Raw genomic sequence first — 19,111 nt, 5'->3', positions numbered from 1 at the left:
GCCAGTAGTATAAATTTACGATCAGTATGCACAAGGGGAATGTTTACGACCAATGCGTCTGACTTTGTCAGTGTCCCTTATGTTTCATGTTTACTGTGCGCCTGAAAGTCTATGCTTACGATGTGTGTTCACAAGAATGTTAACGACCCACAGGGAATCATGTGATAAAAATAAGTGATAAATAATAAGTAATTGCAATCCCAATGTACCATATTCTTGATTTTGGGTAGAATTGTTATTCATATTATACATGACAACAAAAACACTTTTCATAGTACCATGTATTTATAGATGCCACTCTGTGTACATATCCAATTACACAGACAATCAGACATACCAATGATACGCTTTGATTACAATGTTTTGGACACATCAATGTACATTCATACAAGCATCCTTTTGTCCAGTTCTCACTCTCACAGCTTTGTCCAGTTCTCACTCTCATAGCTTTGTCCAGTTCTCACTCACACAGCTTTGTCCAGTTCTCTCTCTTGCAGCTTCATCCAGTTCTCATTCTCACAGCTTCGTCCAGTTCCCACTCACACAGCTTTGTCCAGTTCTCAATCTTGCAGCTTTGTCCAGTTCTCACTCTTGAAGCTTTCTGAAGGTCTCACTGCTGCTTCCATAATAACTCTTGTAAAGATTCATCAAGAAACAAGTCATTTCAACCTGAGACATAGACGCAGCATTCTCAGACCTCATCCTCATCCTGTCGTTGTTGTAAGAGTCAGGTGGAGATGGATGATGAAGACTAAGATAGAGATGTGTAAGTCCAGAAAATGGAGCAGTATGTCAGGAACCAGATGAAGCATGCGTTAGTTGAACCCCTGAGGTTGAAGCAACAGGGCTGTCTGTGTTACCAGCAGGATCTGTGTTATCAGCAGGATCTGTGTTATCAGCAGGATCTGTGTCTGGTTGCATGCCATCTCCCTCTTCCACTCCCACATCTGTATCAACATCATCTTCATCCTGAATGTTCTGCTCTTGAGCTGCAGTTGCAAAGAATAAGTTTCAGAAAATTCACTTACATCCATGCTTCATCTTTTCAACTTAAACCAGACCTCTGAAACTACAAAACTACACTTTTTGTAATATTTGGCAAACTATCCACAAAAAACAAAATACACTGTATAATCAGGACGTAACACTACATTACATGTGTTGATGGACTACTGCACAAAAGCTGATCTTGTCTGATGTTTGAAACTTTGACCAAGTCGTCATGGTGGGTTATAATATAATTATGAAGAACTGTTTCTTCAACCATATCTAGAAGCAAAGTATATCATAATTGCTCACAGACTCCCGTTAAATATTCATGAAGATCCAGGTTAGAACTAATCCTCAACAACCCATGTGGGTCTAAAGGGGCAACAAACAGGATCTTGTTTGACTTGTCATCGTATTCCAAATTGTGTAGATCCATGCTCATGCTGCTGATCACTGGATTGTCTGGTTGTACTCGATTATTTCTAGACCGCCATATATATTGCTGAGGTCAATAAACAACAAACAAACCAAACCCTCTGCTCAACCTCAATTCAGAGGAGGCATGGTGGGGTAGCCCAGTGGTTAAAGTGTGTACTTGTCATGCCGATGACCAGGGTTTGATTCCCAATATGGGTACAATATGTGAAGCCCATTTCTGGTGTACCTCGCTGTACAAAGTGAGGTACAAAGTCAAAATCATACTCAAGTCAGTGCGAGCTAAGATCTAAACATTCTGTTTTCTTAATAATGAGGTACCATACCTATCGATTTACTGATCCTAAATTGATTTTGGAATCAAGGGTGAAGTGAATCAGTTGTATACTGAGTGAGTGAGTGAGTGAATGAGTGGGTATAGTTTACGTCACACTCAGCAACATTCAAGCTATATGACGGTGGTGTGTAAATAATCAAGTCTGGACCATACAACCCATTGAGCAACAGCATGAGCATCGATCTGCTCAAATGGGAAAGAATGACACATATCAACCAAGTCAGTGAGCCTGACTTCCTGATCCTGTTAGTCGCCTCCTACAACAAGCATAGTCACCTTGTGTGAAAAGTATGGGTTGCTGAAGACCTATCCTACCCAAGATTTTCATGAGTTGGTTGCATATTGAACAGGATGCTGCATTAGCTGATTGTATCAAGCAAGGTGAACATCCTCCTCCTTGAATTTAACAAATCTATTGTACAAATATACTGGACATATACAAACTTACTCTCTGCAATATTCTTGCCCTGGAGAAATGCTCTCTTCATCACTAGCTTCTTGCGAGTGGAACAGACATACTCCAGGTCCTTAAAATCAGAGTCAGGTGCTGAGGGATCTGTAAAATACAGGTTGTGTTAACACTCACATCAGAATGGGCATATTTCAACTACATACATTGACATTTCCCTAAATGTTTCAATCCGTGAAGGCCCGAATTAAAATTGGTCTTAAGCAAACCATGCTTGACACTGAAGCGACCGATGGGATGGTCGACAGACTCGCTGATACATGTCATTTTAGCCCAGTTGTATAGATCAATGCAAATGCTGCTGCTCACTGGATCATTTGATCCAGACAGGAATAATCTCATATAGTTGGAACAGTGCCTACTTTAAACACAAAAAAAACCCAATTTAACACAAACAAATCCACTTTATACCCAATGTCGTATGACTTACCAGCAGGTATTCCTTTAAATATCAGGGATGTTCCAATTGCATCTTCATATTCCCCTGCAAAGACATAGTTTTCAATCTGAAGAACTGGCTGATCAGTGTCTATACCCTGAAGCAAATAAAAAGCATTGAAATATTATATTTTTTAAAGATAATATAATTAATGCGTCACTCATATGAAAATGTAGTATCATAACTTCTTTTTGTCTCTCAATGAGTGAGTGAGTTTACTTTTACGCCACACTCAGCAATATTCAAGCCATATGGCAGTGGTCTGTAAATAATTGCGTCTGGACCAGACAATTCAGTGATCAACAACATGAACCGATGACAAGTGTCAACCAAGTCAGTGTGTCTAACCACCCAATTGTCTCTCAAAGTGTTCCTTAAGTTTCCAGAGTAGTTAAGATATCCTAATCAAATGAGTGAGTGAGTTTCGTTTTACGCCACACATATTCCAGCTACTGTTTGAGTCAGAAATTGAAATGAAATTGAAATGCAAATTTTATCACTATACAAAATTGTCACATAAATATAAATAGTAGACATGTTTATCATTTACTAATACCCAACAGGTTTCTTACATTTCAAAATATAGCAATGTTACCCCGGACAACCAAAGCTGCCTGTTAGGTGCTAGAAGATTATAGTCACATGACTTATCCCACCAGGTACCCATTTTCTGCTGGGTGAACAGCGACTGTTTTGAACCAACTCACTTGCCTAAGGTGAGACCACATGTACCATATGTGCTTCGTTAAGGGGCTGGACTGAAGTCCTAGAAATTCTCAGGAGTCAAGCTACCAAACATGGTCAACCATTCCCGGACTGTCCAAGAATAGCATTGCATTACTTCAGCTGATTTGTGACCTGAGCTCTACACACTTGACCACACACCACCATATTACACTACTGCTTTGTTTCAGTATAAGCTGATAAGGCAGAATGTATATACCTACCAACACTTCACATTTCAGATTGTCTTTCTTCAGGGTTTCACTGTCTATCAGTCCAGACAATTCAGCCACAACCAGTGTCTGTTGATGAACAAAAAGATGGACAATACATTTAGCATTTCTAAAGATAGTCTGAAAATAGAATTATAATATTAGTGCATGTTACCTTACTTAAAATGCTGTATTGTCTTGTATTCATCATGCTTAAGAGCATTGAACATAGACAGCCTCTATAGGATTGGAGTGGTGGGGTAGCCTGGAGGTTAAACCATTCATGCCGTTTTCGAGACCCAAGATGGTTTCCCCACATGTTTCATTTCCTGTAGGATTGGGTCTTTATCATGTTTATTCAGGAAAAATTATGGTAATCAATTAGCAACTTTATTTGCTTTTGAGGAAGTGACTACTGATGCAAGAAGGAATTTTTTAAAATGAGTATTAATCACTTTGGCAAATCATGATACACATGGAAAGTTTCCTTTTGAAACATCATATTTTTTTCACAATTGGCAAGTGTTATCTTACACAAATAACAAATGCCAAGCATCACTGATGGCTTGTATGTAACTGTTCTTTTCTTTATATGTTGCTTAAAGCCATTATGACCATCAGTCTGTCTGAACCTGTCAACACAGTTGCTTAAGAGTTACGTCAGCATCCAACCAAGCAGGTTTAGGTCAGAGAGCGAGACGATTGACCAGTATTAAACCTACATAACCTGTCATCAACTTTCTCAATGTTAGTCTGCATGTTCAGAGATATTTCATTATACTTAATATCATCCACCAATAACTTAAAGACACTAGTGGAAATAAGTTGATTAAAAGTTTCAGAACAGGCTTCTTTCAGATAGACACCCCATCAAGCAACAAACTTGTTGTGATTTAGTTGGTAAGAGAGAGTGGTTTAAAACGATATTCCACCAATATCATGAAGTGGGAAAACACTTGAAATGACTGTCACACATTGAACTTATGTGGGGAAACGAACCTGGGTCTTGTTCTTCACGAATTGCCGCTTTCACCATGAAAGGAAGATTCATCCAAACTCTAAAAACATTTGTTCTATCACAACCCCAAGAAATCTGCCTTTCAGAAATTAATAGACTCAGAACCTTTAAAATGAACGCTTATCAAACCTGTTGATTTATTTAGGCCTGTAGGACAACATACAATGATACTGTTCAGCCCAGAGCTAACATGGGTATCCTGACTGTATCATGACATTGCGATCTTGCGTTATGGCGCAAAATATTCAAATCATAATTTCAAGATCTGACAACATCTCGACGGTTCAACATTATCTGCAGACTTTGACAGTATAAATGAAAACTTATTAATATCACAGCATTATTTTGCTTATAATGAATTTAATACAATCACAAAAAGACAACCGGACCTCTTCCCACTCGCCATATTCTTCCTCCATTTTGAATGAGGTTTTACAAAAAGTGAACCTTCCACATGGAAACGGATTACTCAATACAACACATGAATTGATAATTAAACCGGGATCACTAGAACTGAATATCGATCGAAGAAAATATTCTGTTAAATATGCTACAAGCTCATTAGTTTCCGATATGATTATAGGCATACATAATTGTTATGTTACACATTAATATCTTGTTGAACGACCCAAAAGGCAAACATACTGAGAGAAGCGTACGTAAAATGTACTACATCCAACTACTGTCCGTTAGACTGGATACCGATGGATTGCACGCAACACAAAATATAATAACTGCAAGAAAACGGACTTTTGAAGTCACAGGAAATAGATATATCAAATCTCATAATTTGTGGGCACTCGAATATAAAAGTTGGTCAATAAACGATCATTATTTTGTTTCACGTGGATATGGGACACAATCCCATGTAGTGAGTGAGTTTATTTTACGCCGCTTTTAGCAATATTTCAGCAATATCACGGAGGATGGCCCCAGAAAAAGGCATCACACATTGCACCCATGTGGGCAAGCGAACCCAGATCTTCAGTGTGACGAGAAAACGCTTTAACAACTAAGCCCCGCGTCCAGGACTACCTTGAAACAGAACCCATTGCGAACAGCTGGTGTCATTGCAGATTTTCTGTAATCATTTCCTGTCATTTTTATGGAAGTCTTTCTATCCTCTTCGCCAAGTCAAATCGAAGTAAAAAATTATGATGACTAGTTCGTTATTCTTTTGCGTTGAAATTTTACGTTCAAACGACGAAAAATATCCTTTTTTATCTTAAATGATGCAAAGTTGCCAGATAAATGTGATATTATTTTTATATTAAAGCCTTAGGTCTAAACAGATGCAAATCTGCATATATTTATAAGACAAAGTATTAACGAGTGTACCTATGTTGTGCCAGCTATACACAAGGTGTACTCTCAAAGCGTTATCATCGTTACCCCGGTCAGTGGATGGTAACATCCAATTCTGCCTACAGTCCCAATTTGCCTACATCCCAGTCCCCCTACATTAATTACTGTGGGCAGAATGGGAAATGATATTTGACCTGTAAAATAATCGATCAACCGAGACACTGAAAGGTATTAGAAAGTAAGGTTCTTTATGGATAACAACTTCTATATTATATACAATATAACGCGACGTTTCGGTATACACTCAATCTCTGCTGTCGCCGCCGTACTTCTGTTATGCTTAATTAGCAGATGCTATCACCAGTATGGTTGGTTAATAGCACCGCTCTGCCAAGTATCTATCATGCAAAAACATGGTATATTATGGCTAAGGCAGGCTAATGCTTAGTCTCTGAATATACATAATTTTGATAGCGACAAATAAACTCGCATTAATTGATAAAGAGCCCCAGGGAGATCAGAGATTCCTGAACCTGGATGAATCTAGACTTGCTTCATTTAAGGCTTTAGTAGGAGGCAATACAATGTGGTTCAGGGACTGTCAGACAGACGACAACTAAGGTCATCGGTCAGTTTGTAATGTTACAGCTACACAGAAAACCTTTAGCGTCACTGAGTAATGTACTCGCTTGTGTTCATCTCAGCCTAATTGTCCTTGTAGTAACTAAATAAACTCTACCCACATCACTCAAACCGGGTAATGTGCCATTTTCCATCAACTGTAAAAGTATAATAAGTTTAAATCTTGGTTTATGTGTTTGTTATTTACATTTGATCTGTAATATTAAAAACAGCCTTGAAGACTGCAAGTTGCCAAGAATAGAATCTCTCAATATAGATCAGTTATCTGACCTGTCCTCGGTAATCTCACATTTTCATGTGTATGCATGTATGATCAAATTTAGAATTTTAAAAAGTTCAGTGGCACCTGCACTCAAAAGACTTAATAGGAACATAGTTTTCACATAAATATTCGCGTAATTTACACATATAGGGAGTCTATCTGTATCTGTTCGTTACTGTCGCCGGTAACAAAATATCTCTCTGCAATTAAACTTTATGCAGTTTGGTATCGAAATACCTGGATGTTAATTAGTACAATACGACATTGATATTGGTCAAAAGTTGTATTTTCTGCAATATTGTTAAACCGATGCATTGTTTTTAGATATATGAATTTGGTCGAATGCCATGTCGCCAGTTTTGAGGAAATGCTAATTTTTGTAAAGGTAGAATAAGTCAGCAGAATAACCTTGCTTCCTGACCGTACGCTGTTGTTTAACGTGGAGGCAGAATGGGACTGTAGGCAGAATAGGAAGACACCCAGTAGCGGATCAGTGTGCACTACCACCAAAGCGGGGCTGTGGGGTAACCTCGTAGTTAAGGCGTCTGCTGGTCACACTGAAGACCTGGATTCGATTACCCACATGTTTACATTGTATTATGCCCATTTCTGGTGTCCCACGCGGTGATATTGCTGGAATATTGTTAAACGCGGCCTAAAACCATACTCACTCACTCACTACAACCCAAACTGCCCTTGAAGCGTTAGATGGTTAACAGCCAAACGACCATCCCATTACCCCTGGTACCTATTCACCTATTCACATTGTTATATGAATGGAGGCAATTCTGAATTGTTACTTTCCTATGGTCAGACCGCATGTGTTACAATTGCTTCGTTGTAGGGAAGACTGAAAGCTCCCACTATCCATAAACCTTTTCGCGAACAGCTACTGTCATGACTGACATTCACTAATCCATTCAAACATTTTTTCGCCTCTAGTTTGCATTTTCTGCCCAATGGACTCTGTTTGATGTTAACCCTAGTCGTTGCCGTTTTATATACGCAGGTGCATATAGCACTACATATGATATTAATGATATGAAGTGTGATATTATAACAAGTCAGCGTTTAGTAATCCGGTCAGGAAATGTGAAGACAGGGCGTGGTGCATATGGCTGATCGGCGCTGATTGAATGCATGAGAAGAAGCATTGACAGCCGTGTTTGTACATGCTTCTATTTACACCCAATACCTTTTCATAGTCCCAGAACCGGCCCCGGTAGGATATTTTATGTACCACACAACAGGTTGTTGTTTGTAATTCAATACATTTGCTGAGCTGAGAAGGCCAACTGTGACTCGTTAAGAAGTTTGACACAGCTTTGTATTTAATAACAGACATAGAGGTTGACATATCATGTGTTTGGTGGGTGTAGTATGTAAACTTACAGCTCAAACACACGAGTGCACTGAGTCTAAACACCCGTATGCTACACGTCTTGTCTCTTCTTTCGGAATAAACCATCATGGTAGAGTACCCAAGATCGAATTCAAGTTCAGCTGGATGATGCGACATCAGGAGCATGTACCCAAGAAACTGTGAGTACTAAGTCACGTGAACACCCGTCGTCGTGTTGTAAAAAATATGAGAAGACGAGAACGAAGAAACTGGATGTTTGGTATTTTTTTGTTTCTGGTCGTGCTTCTGAATATCACGGGGCCAGTATTTCTATACTTACATTCTAGAGGACGGCTCAGTATAGACTATGACTCCATCCAGGGAACTATCCTGTCTGAAAAACTGAACTCAGCCTCGTTCCCGTTTCCTGACATCGTGAACAGGGCACAAGACGTGATATCAGAAATGAAGAAAAATCCCAAGACGTCGAATGAATATGATTCTAGAAAACATCTGGCGGGAGCACTTGAGAAGAAAGTCAACCCTAAACCATTTGTTGAGAAGAAAGCAGACGTCAAATCAGAAGTCAAAGGACCTAGAATTACTGCCAGCGAAAATAACAAAGGCACACTAAATGAGAAAGGTCGGGTGCTTGATATGAACCGTAAACCTGTAGTTGGGAAGAAAGCAGTCGTAAAATCAGAAGTCGATGGACCTAGAAATACTGCCAGGGAATATAATAAAGGCACACGAAATAAGAGAGGTCGGCTGTTGGATATAAACCTTAAGCCAGAAGTTGGGAAGCCAGCAGACGTCAAATCCTTCCGACAGAAACTTCGGGCACCGCAGGTGGAAGCAATCGAGGAGGCATTGGAAGGTCTATACGAAGACGACGCTCCTGAAATAGCGGCCCAGAAGAACAAGGTAGGAGGGAACATCTTTGAAAGTGATTTGAAGAATGCTCATGTTGAAGAGGAAAAGCGGGAAGATAGAAAAGTTAATCCCCGGAACGACACACACAGTTATGATAACGTTTTGCCAGGAACATTTGATTACGACAGCGATTGGTTCCAAACCGACGTTAACCTGGACGACGACGACAACAACAACGACGTGTATGCATTCTCAGCCCATTACGATGTAAGCGACACAGTTGTGAAAGTCGTGGCTCTAACACCAACATTCCAGGCGGTGTCTGTGTTTTGTAGACTGGAGACCAATGGTGAGGTCCTGGCGTCTGTGGACGAAGGAGTGGAAGTCAAAATGAAGGATCATCATGCCAAAAGGTATTTCTATTCAGTCAGTCAGTTTCTCGCTCGCTCGCTCACTCACTCATTCACTAAAACTACTATCGATTTACGATGGCATCTGGGTGGCCTAGCGGTTAAAGCGCTCTCTCGTCACGCCGAAATCCCATATGATTCCCCATATAGGTACAATATGTAAAGACCCTCTCACGCCGTTATGTTGCCTAAATAATACTAAAGGTGGTGTAAGACTCTCTCATTCACAATAAACTAGTTAATGCATTTCAGCTCGTCATCAATATGGTTCTGCGATAACGCTAAACTCCTATAGATACGTCCTATTGATTGTTTCCTGTTAAAGGCTACACTCAGCGTTATTCAAGCTGTGTGATGGCGGTCTGTAAATGACGGAGTAGGGACCATACAATTCAGTGATTGACATTATGAGTATCGACCCTACTGGGATGCAATGACGTGTCAGCCAAGTCAGGGAGTCTGACCACCCGATTACGTTAGCGGTCTCTTACAACAAGCATGAGTTTGCCGAAGACCAGTTCTAATCCAGATATTCTCAAGTCCTCTTCGTTCGGACTCCGTAGTTGACACGCCTTCCTTTTCTCAATTATTGTTAAGGTAGGGGATTTTAAAATATTTTATAGTATGCGAGATTTCCGAATGTCTGTGGCCCGGATAAGTGGGTCTCGAACAGTAAAAACTGACACACGCCCACACGCCCACACGCACACTCACATTTATACAGAGAGATAGAGCGCATCTAACTCCAGTATAATCAAGACTGTCAGGTGGTCTTAAGGTTTAACATTTACCACTTTGGTTAAACTTCTGATCACAGGGAGAGCAGACGAACCTAGAAAACTAATCGATTGTCCGTCCTGGATACACCACACCAAATGTTTTCCCATGGACTTCTATAGTAAAAAATCACCCAGGCTGTCACCAGCCATTCCATGTACATACACATTTGTACAGTTTGGCCTTTATACTACAATAAAAACACAAATTCCGGCTTACTTAAGCTTGCTAATTTTCCGAGGACAGGAAGTGGAACACATCAACCCCAGTTCCGCACGAAATGACACCTGCTGGAAAATATCTGTACACATAATAAGCGTACATATTTAAACCAGGGTCATAATATTGACGGCACTAAATATTTAAAATTGCGACCAGCCTTAATTACTGGATGGATGTGAGTTTTTTAAAAAATATATATATAATGTTTATACTATTTCATCCAATCACAGCTGTCACATGTCTGTATCTCTTCAGACGTTTACATACTGTACTTGCTCAGAGAGCATGTGATTTTGTTTTAGTGTAGTGGAACCCCGTTTGTATATAAAGTATCTATGCTCATGTGATGCATTACAAGTTTCATTTACGTTTCAGTTACACAGCTGCCATCATTCTGTGCAAAGTCCACAATGGAGCTCAACCAGCGAGATTAGCAGTCATACAAGATAAAAACCAAACCCCAACAAAATACATGAAAGTCAATTACCCAAAGAAAGACCACTACGCCTTCAGTGTTTGCGTGACCCCTTTCAGTCCTGTTTATGGGGATGCGTACGAGCTTGTTCAAAACACCGAGCTTGGGATTATACTGGGAGCAGAACACTTTACATTTTACGTCCAGTCGGCATCAGGGCCCGTCCCGAACTACCTGGAAAAATATCAGGAGAGGGGTGTGGCAGAGGTGTTACCTTGGTCCCCTCTTATCGATGAGGTTCACGCATATGGCCAAATCGCTGCAATACAGGACTGTCTTTACCGGAACAAAGCCACATCCGATTACATACTTTTTCAAGACATCAACGAAATATTTATGCCTCTTAAGCACAAATCCTGGAAAGACCTTATCGAAGCTAAATTAAAACACGAACCAAAAGTAGCTGCCATTGTCTTTCGAAAGAGCTTCTTTCCTTTGGCTGATGCCAGAGATTTTGCAGGAATTGAGGAATATTATATTCCTTTAATTAAAAAGTACAAACTATATGTTTTGTCCAATCCTTGGCGAGAATCCAAAGTGTGGGACGTAAAGATGCGATCTAAATTTATTGTTATCCCGAACAGAGTTGTTTCCCTTGGAATAGTTAACAACGTCAATAAGTTCAAGGACGGCTATACTTCAATGACCATGGACACACAGGATGGTTTGTTATATCAGTATCATGGTCAGAAAGACGAAAGCAAACCCCTTGTTACTGACACCTCTGCCAGACGTTTCATGTCAGATTTAATCGAAAGAGTTGCTGAAGCGTGGAACGATGAAGCAACGAAATAGCAATACTTGAAAACCATAGAGAGAACATATATAATAAACCTTGACGTCGTTTCACGATGTGGACATTTATTATTAGGACGAGCTGTTTCAGAACGCCCTCTTTCGAATTAATGGAGTTTTATTTTCAAAATACATTGCTATATGCTCAAATTGTGTTCGTGGTGATGTGAAAAACAGGCATCTCGCTAATGCTTCATCTCTATATATTGGAATATCAGATACTGATATTGTGCAATGAATACACAGTGACATTTAGAAAATGGTCAAATGTAACACATGTTGTATTTGGGATTACTCTTTCTCAGTAAAGTACAGATTCTAAAGTAAAGTCAACCGTCTAACCCATTCAGGAACTGCGGCTCCCACAAAATTGGAAGAAGAACAACTGATAGTCTAGACCTCGGACTTTGTGGTAGCTGTCTGATAAGTATAAATTGACACAGCTCCCACCACCGAACTCAACCCAACAAAAGTACTAGAATCTGTACTTTACTGAGAAAGTGTAATCCAAATTGACAACACGTGTTACATCGTACACAGCTGGTCATTATCGGTGCTCAAGTAGTAGCGTTTAGCTCGAAAACGTATACTCTCATTTCATCAAAACAGTAGGTAAAGTCTGACTGTGTATTATCAGAAAATACGCCTTTTGCGAACAAGCTACCGGTCATGACATCGATGTTTATATCATGTTACCATAGCGACGCCACAGCGTCAGTTTCCATGGCGATGAACCCTCATTAGTCCATTTGATAAAGCACACATAATCAATACCCGCTGGGAATCCACACAAGGGACGTGCGATACCACTGATCATATTTCTTTGTCTTCCAATTCCAGCTAAATGGACAATACTGACGGCGAACCCCGACGATCTTCATGGTCGTGTGTAACAGCTTACTATGGTTGTGGTTCTTATACCTGTAACTGACTCTTGAAGATCCTGAATGCAACTGATCTTCAGTAACCCATGCTTGTCGTAAAAGGCGACTAACATGATCAGGTGGTCAGACGCGCTGACTTGGTTGACACGTGTCATCGGTCCCCAATTGAGTTGATCGATGCTCATGCTGTTGATCACGGGGTTGTCTGGTCCAGACTTGATTATTTACAGCTGGGCACCACACAGCTGCGGCGTAAAGCTAAACGCACTCAGTCTACCTGTTATTACGTCAGATTTTGTCTTATTTTACTCTCTCAGGTCTGAGTATGTTCACAGTTCATCCTGCCTGTTATAAACTATTGTGGATCAGTTGGACTGGCTGTATGGGGATTGTCTGGTGAGAGTATGTTGACATTTCATCCTGCTTGTTGTTAACTATTGTGAATTACTTAGACTTGATGTGCAGGGATTGTCTAGTTGAAGTATGTCTACAGTTCACCATGCTTGTTGTTAACTTTTGTGGATCAGTTGGTTTGGGTGTGTGGGAGATTGCGTGGTCGGAGAATGTCTACAGTACACCATGCTTGTTGTTGACTACCGTGAATCAGCTGGACTGGATGGATGGGGATTGCATATCATCGTGCAGAATGGGTCACTGCTCAACGAATCCAGCATTGGTTTGTCTGACCCAGATTAGAATGCTTATAGATCATCATGATAATGCTGCAATATAAATGACTCGTGCTACAAAACATTCACTCACATTTAATTATTTTGATCAGATATCTTTAAAAAAGTGAGTGACACTAGTTTCACGCCGCTTTTAGAATTATTTAGTATACAACACTAAGTTTTCTACTTGATGAACCTGTGAAGATCCGGGTTAGAATTGATTTCCAGTACCCCGTGCTTGTCGTAAGAGGCGACTAACTGGATCGGATGGTCAGGTTCGCTGACTTGGTTGATACATATCGTAGTATGCCAGTTGCGCACATAGATGCTCATGCTGTTGATCACTGGATTGTCTGGTTTTATTTACAGACCCACTCTCGCTTATTTACAGACCGTCTCCATATAGCTGGAATATTGCTTATTCTACTTGATGAATCATTAGACTGCTTACATGTTAACAAACAGCGTTTCTATCTTAAGTGAGTGAGTGAGTCAGTTTAGCTTTACGCCGCACTCATCAATATTACAGCTATATGGCGGCGGTCTGTAAATAATCAAGTCTGGACCAGACAATCCAGTGATCAACAGCATGAGCATCGATCTGCCCAATTGGGAACCGATGACATGTGTCAACCAAGTCAGCGAGCCTGACCACCCGATCCCTTTAGTCGCCTCTTACGAGAAGCAGAGGATTGGCACGCATAGATTGCTGAAGGCCTATTCTGTCCCGGGACCTTCACGGGTCTTCTATAAGAATTCTACTTATGAAACAATATTTGTTTGGTTCCTTTAGAATGTATTCTCTGACAAAGTACTTGTGACATTAAGCCAATGATGAGGGTACGTTTTATTATGTGACACGACCTCTCACGTAATAATAATAATAACAGGCTGTTTATATAGCGCCTTTCCACGTCACAAGCATATGCTCAAAGCGCTTCCACGTATCGACAATAGTCTGTCATACAGTGAACGAGTTACGTTTTAGCAATATTTCAGCAATATCACGGCGGAGGACACCAGAAGTCGGCTTTACAGTCCAGGAGGAGAATTTCAAAAGGGGCCTAGAAATAGGATTTCGTAGCCACCCAAGTACTGATTTGGCTTGACACTATTTTGAGTTAGTATGATGCCTTGGGCTCATGAAAAGGCCTGTAATACTCTTAAATTGTGGTATCAGTTTTTTTTCATAGGCCATTTTATGTGATGGGGGTCTGTGAGCCTTTTCATGACATTTGGTTTGCTGCCCAACAGCATCTCAAAGTTAATCATGGATAGATTTACTACTATCAATCTGATCACTTTCATTTTGACTTTTGTGTATTGGTAAAGGATGTATAATTTTCTTTACATATTTTTGCTTTTGAAAATGATCAAAATGGCCGCCATTTTGACCGCCACCTTGAGGCCCGCCACCTTGAATTGTCGTGTGTTGCCTTCTCGGCAGTTAAATTTACATAAAAACTAACACCGAATGTGTCCATTTACATCCAATGTTGATACTCTTGTCTCTTCTACAGTGGTGGCTTGGGCACAAAACAAATAATTTTGTATGGTCGTGTCGTGGTAATATAATGTTTTACAGCTTGTTCTTTGAGACAGGGGATTTTATATATAATTAGCGATTCGTCGACTTTTCATGGAAATGTGTGGTGGTGAGTTATTTATTGAAAGTTTACATTATTCTTGTAACTAGAATCAGTTGTTTTTGTTTCCTGTCTACTTCTAGAGTAACAGCACGTGATATGGAATTGTTTCATATTACCCAGAATTCAAAATGGCTGTCAAAATGGCGTCAAAGCTCTGTCTCCTCTAATGTTTTCACAGGTTACTTTCTATGCATAAACGTATTGATATAACACTCTTTTAATGTTGATAGGACTCCCTTGATTGAGAAATGATAACTTCGGCCTTGTTGTACTATTCAAAGTGGTCTGTCAGATAACTCTTAATCACTTTTGATACATTTCAGAAGCTTACAATTAACTCTTCTCTTCACTTTCTTTCATATCATATGTTACATCATGTCAGAATTGGAGTCATCTCCTTTTCTTGCCCTACGAACCCATTGTATTCTTGTTCTGCTTCCAATAAAAATTCCAGCAAATAAGCATTCAGCATGTTGACAGCTGCAAATTTGTTCATGTTTCACAGGCAGATTTTTTAATCCCAAATGGAGAACATATCAAAACGCATGTCTGTATACCCTACCGTGTCATATCGTAATGCACACAGTGTTGGCATAGTAAGACCTGTGTGAGACCTACATAAACGCAGAACGAGTAGACCTTGATGGGAATCTATTGCGCTCTTTCAGAATCGAGTAGAAATGTACTACAAACTTCTTAAGAACAATTCATTTGGATTTGAGAATATTTGCACGGAATACCAAAGTAACTAAGAACATAATGCGGTCGAGTTTCGTCTGTCTGCGAACGGAGTTGACCTGGTGGAAACTGTGGTACAAACGTGTTGCAGCTGATGTCCAACAATATTATGTCTGCACACATCCCCATTAAGTTTGAAGTATGGCGATTCCGTTCGTCACTGTCCCAAATCATATCTTCATTACACCTGACAGCGTCTTATTAACACACTTCGGAAACAGGTCAAAACACTTCAGTATAATATCAGACAATGTCAGAGAATGTTCCAGATTGTATACGCATACAACGCGGCCATCAGATCCTAACGTCCAGAATAGCTGAGTGAGTGAGTGAGTGAGTGAAGCGTTTTGACAATTGTGAGTGAGTGAGTGAAGCGTGCCGGAAGTATACAAAACTAGGTCGACAAAACTAGGTCCGGGGATCTGATTGGCTAACACTATTGTGCACAAATTACACCCACCCACATGAAGTTGCAGTTTGCATTATTAACCAATCAGATTCCCGGAGGTAAAGCATGTCACTGACGATCTAGTTTTGTATACATCCGGCACAGCAACTCGGTCTTTGGCGACTTAATAAAAAGCAACAAGTGAATCCTCTCGAAAGGTCTGTGTACATGCCTCCCACACACATCATAAATGTGAACAGAAGCTTCTGATACTCGTGAGACTTTAAAAATACGATAGATTCTATTAAGAGTGCGATATTGTCCTGTTTTCGATCACGTCGCCGTGATTTGGTGATGCACCTTCAAAGTTTATACAGTAAGGGGGGTGGATAGTAAACCGGGACTTAGTTTATCGATCTTTCGGACCCGCGGTGGGCGCCTGTGCCTACTATGTCTTTCTAGGATGCATGTCGCATCAAAACACATCTTTAGAACTAGTTTGCACAAGGAAAGGATGAACAAACCCACCACTAAACATGATGGGCTAAAACAATTCAGTGTCCACCATAGCACCACATCTTGATGATGACATGCATACAGTAATAGATGTGGTTTGCGTGTTCCAGTGGTACAGTGGTGGATGTAGTTGTGTCGTAATTAGTGGTGGCTGTGTTACGTCCCATGTTGTGTCTGTGACTGTGGTGTCTATATGTAGTGGTGCATGTGGCGGTGGTGCCCCATGCATTGGTGGATGTTGTGGTGTACCCATGTTATGCCGGTGGTGGCGCGCCATGTATTGGTGAATGCGCTGGTGGTGTCTCATGTACATGTATGGTGGTGTCCGATGTTGAGATGACTTCTCACTTCACACAAAAAGTAAACAGACATGGTGAAATTAATATTTCGAATCCACGTAATTTTATCTTGCCAATTGAAAATTTAAGTCTTAGAATTTTATTCAAGTTAGGATAAAAGTTATTTAACAAACGATCATGTAGATTCAAATCGTTATTCCTGGCATGTATTGCAAGGGGGTAAGCGCAGCAGTTAGATCAGTGAAACAAGAGCACGTGCGGTACGTGATGAGAATTAACTTAGACCAGCCCAACTTCTTCTCGGCGTTTTATTTAATGTGCATACCCCCTTGTAATACAAACAAGGAAAGTGATTTGAAATTACGATCGTTTGTTAAACTATTTTCATACTAGGTTGAATAAAATTCTGAGAATTAAATGTTCAATTGGCAAGGTAAAATTATAAGAATTTGCAATCTTGCAATTTCACTTTATTCGATTTACTTTTTGTTTAAAGAGGCATTCATCGGTACGTTTTCACGGTAAACAGACTGTAACCACATAATAACACGAGTGAGTCACTAATGCGATGAGCAGTGACAAGCACATCACGTTTTACAACATTCCCACCCACGGACGACAGTTTGTTTTAATTCATTTGTATTGAATGATCCATGCACCTATGTCACTTTGGGTTTAACTTGTAATTTTAAATTTACACTGCGTCATACCTGTATTGTATTAGCCGCTGATTGTGTTTTAATCATATTGCATTACATAAATAAGTCTGTAATTAATGAAAGAATATTTTGTTTCGTTTTGTTTCTAAAAAAGAATATTACCAGGTCTTTCTTGGATCACACTAAATCAGAAAACATATCTCTGTGCAAACACTTGTGATTGAGGTGTTTTCTATAGCTTTAACCCTTTGTTTCGGGTTCGGCGACTGTGATTAGGTTGTGTAAGGTGGATGGTTTGCCCATTGGCTTTTCCAGCTCTACAATTTAAGCCCGCTTGGAGTCTGAGCACCGACTCACAATGGTGTGAAATATTCGTCGTGGGGACAGAAAATGTTGAGATCCTGTAGAGGTAGAACTACTTCAAGTATTCTTCTGAGGGGCGACAGAGGACCAGACAGGCAGGTGTTTCCAAATATATTATATAGAAAATATGCGTCTTCATGAATGTTTAGTTTAATATACAGTGCGCACTCATTTTCTCATAGTATACAGCCATTTGGGTATGGATGGGAAAGGTTGATACTGGTGTCTGCATGTAAACGAAGTGGTAGTGTAGCCTAGTTGTTCAAGTGTTGGCACGCTACGTTCAGTGCCAGTGTTCGAGTTCCCACTTAAATACTATGGCTCACGCCCACTTCTGAGGCCCGTCGTTGGAATATTGCCAAAGCGGTACACAACCACACTTACTCGCTGTTGTTCAACCAATCTACATACGCGAGAAATGTGATTCCTGATGCTTATGCATGAATCATTTCTTTCAGACGCAGGAACCCTGGCACATTCTGGATTTGGTGTTGTGTCCCTCTAAACCCTTCCACCTGGACTTTAGTACACTGGCTTTCCGAGTTACCGATGGGATGAGCTTTTGTCTCATGGTGGCTCCATAGTACGTCCGCTCTCTGCGTAGCCCCTCGCCGACTGTACACGGAGTAGGTTCGGTGCTAGGGTCTGATTGTACAGTCAGGATGGTTGTTACAGCAACCCAGCTAGTTTAGAGGTGGCACACTCCGTGGCCCCAGTCTTTTCAGCATCCCCAGTAGGCCAAATGCTGACTGCACTTGACTGGTAGATTTAGGTAGTAGTATAGATAGGCCCCCCTTCGTGCATGCCCTGTACGATGTTATCTATAGATGGCATAACTTAGTGTTAACCCACCATTCCGTCCTTCAGTAGGTAGCTCGAGACAAAGCAAGTCCCGGATGGTCAGTTTGAGAGTCAGTGTACTGGCCGACTGCGCGGCCACCTGCTGGTAAAGTATTTCAATATTTCAATTTAATATTTAGATTAATGTTTTTCACGCCCCGACATATTTGAGTTGCATTTAAATCTATGGGGATCGTCGAATAACCGAATGGTTAAAGCGTTCGCTCATGGCGCTCCAAACTACCCCAATTCGATTTCCCATATGGGAATGGTGTGTGAAGCATATATTTGTTGTTGCTCACCGTGATATAGCTGGTATGTTGGTAAAAGCGGTGTAAAAAGTACACTCACGCAGTCATAATCTGTGTGGGAAGTGTT

General features: G+C 40.4%; 2 protein-coding genes across 2 annotated transcripts; one reads left to right on the top strand and one right to left on the bottom strand.

Moving 5' to 3' along the window:
• Positions 1-266: 266 nt before the first annotated feature.
• On the bottom strand, positions 267-5,060 carry LOC137291089 (general transcription factor 3C polypeptide 6-like). Its single transcript, XM_067822372.1, has 5 exons — positions 5,013-5,060; positions 3,618-3,695; positions 2,662-2,767; positions 2,211-2,318; positions 267-989 (listed from the first exon to the last, which is right to left on the bottom strand). Exons 1-5 carry the CDS (start codon positions 5,040-5,042, stop codon positions 793-795), a joined length of 519 nt encoding a protein of 172 aa, XP_067678473.1. The 5' UTR covers positions 5,043-5,060; the 3' UTR covers positions 267-792.
• Positions 5,061-8,187: 3,127 nt separating this feature from the next.
• Positions 8,188-11,876, top strand: LOC137291313 (uncharacterized). Its single transcript, XM_067822616.1, has 2 exons — positions 8,188-9,460; positions 10,832-11,876. The coding sequence occupies exons 1-2, from the start codon at positions 8,421-8,423 to the stop codon at positions 11,724-11,726; spliced, it is 1,935 nt and encodes a 644-aa protein (XP_067678717.1). The 5' UTR covers positions 8,188-8,420; the 3' UTR covers positions 11,727-11,876.
• Positions 11,877-19,111: the final 7,235 nt, after the last annotated feature.

This window comes from Haliotis asinina, chromosome 7 (assembly GCF_037392515.1).
Source record: "Haliotis asinina isolate JCU_RB_2024 chromosome 7, JCU_Hal_asi_v2, whole genome shotgun sequence".
NCBI lineage: Eukaryota > Metazoa > Mollusca > Gastropoda > Lepetellida > Haliotidae > Haliotis > Haliotis asinina.
The sequence above is the reverse complement of the archived record's forward strand: the minus strand, read 5'-3'. Positions and strand labels throughout refer to the sequence as shown.

Bases quoted from the DNA above. Each gene is read 5' to 3' on its own strand.
- LOC137291089 (XM_067822372.1), bottom strand. From the start codon at position 5,042: ATGGAGGAAGAATATGGCGAGTGGGAAGAG. The intron at 3,696-5,012 runs GTCCGGTTGTCT...GTTCATCAACAG, and splicing joins AATATGGCGAGTGGGAAGAG to ACACTGGTTGTGGCTGAATT. The intron at 2,768-3,617 runs GTAGGTATATAC...TATTTGCTTCAG, and splicing joins ATCTGAAATGTGAAGTGTTG to GGTATAGACACTGATCAGCC.
- LOC137291313 (XM_067822616.1), top strand. From the start codon at position 8,421: ATGAGAAGACGAGAACGAAGAAACTGGATGTTTGGTATTTTTTTGTTT. The intron at 9,461-10,831 runs GTATTTCTATTC...TTTACGTTTCAG, and splicing joins AAGGATCATCATGCCAAAAG to TTACACAGCTGCCATCATTC.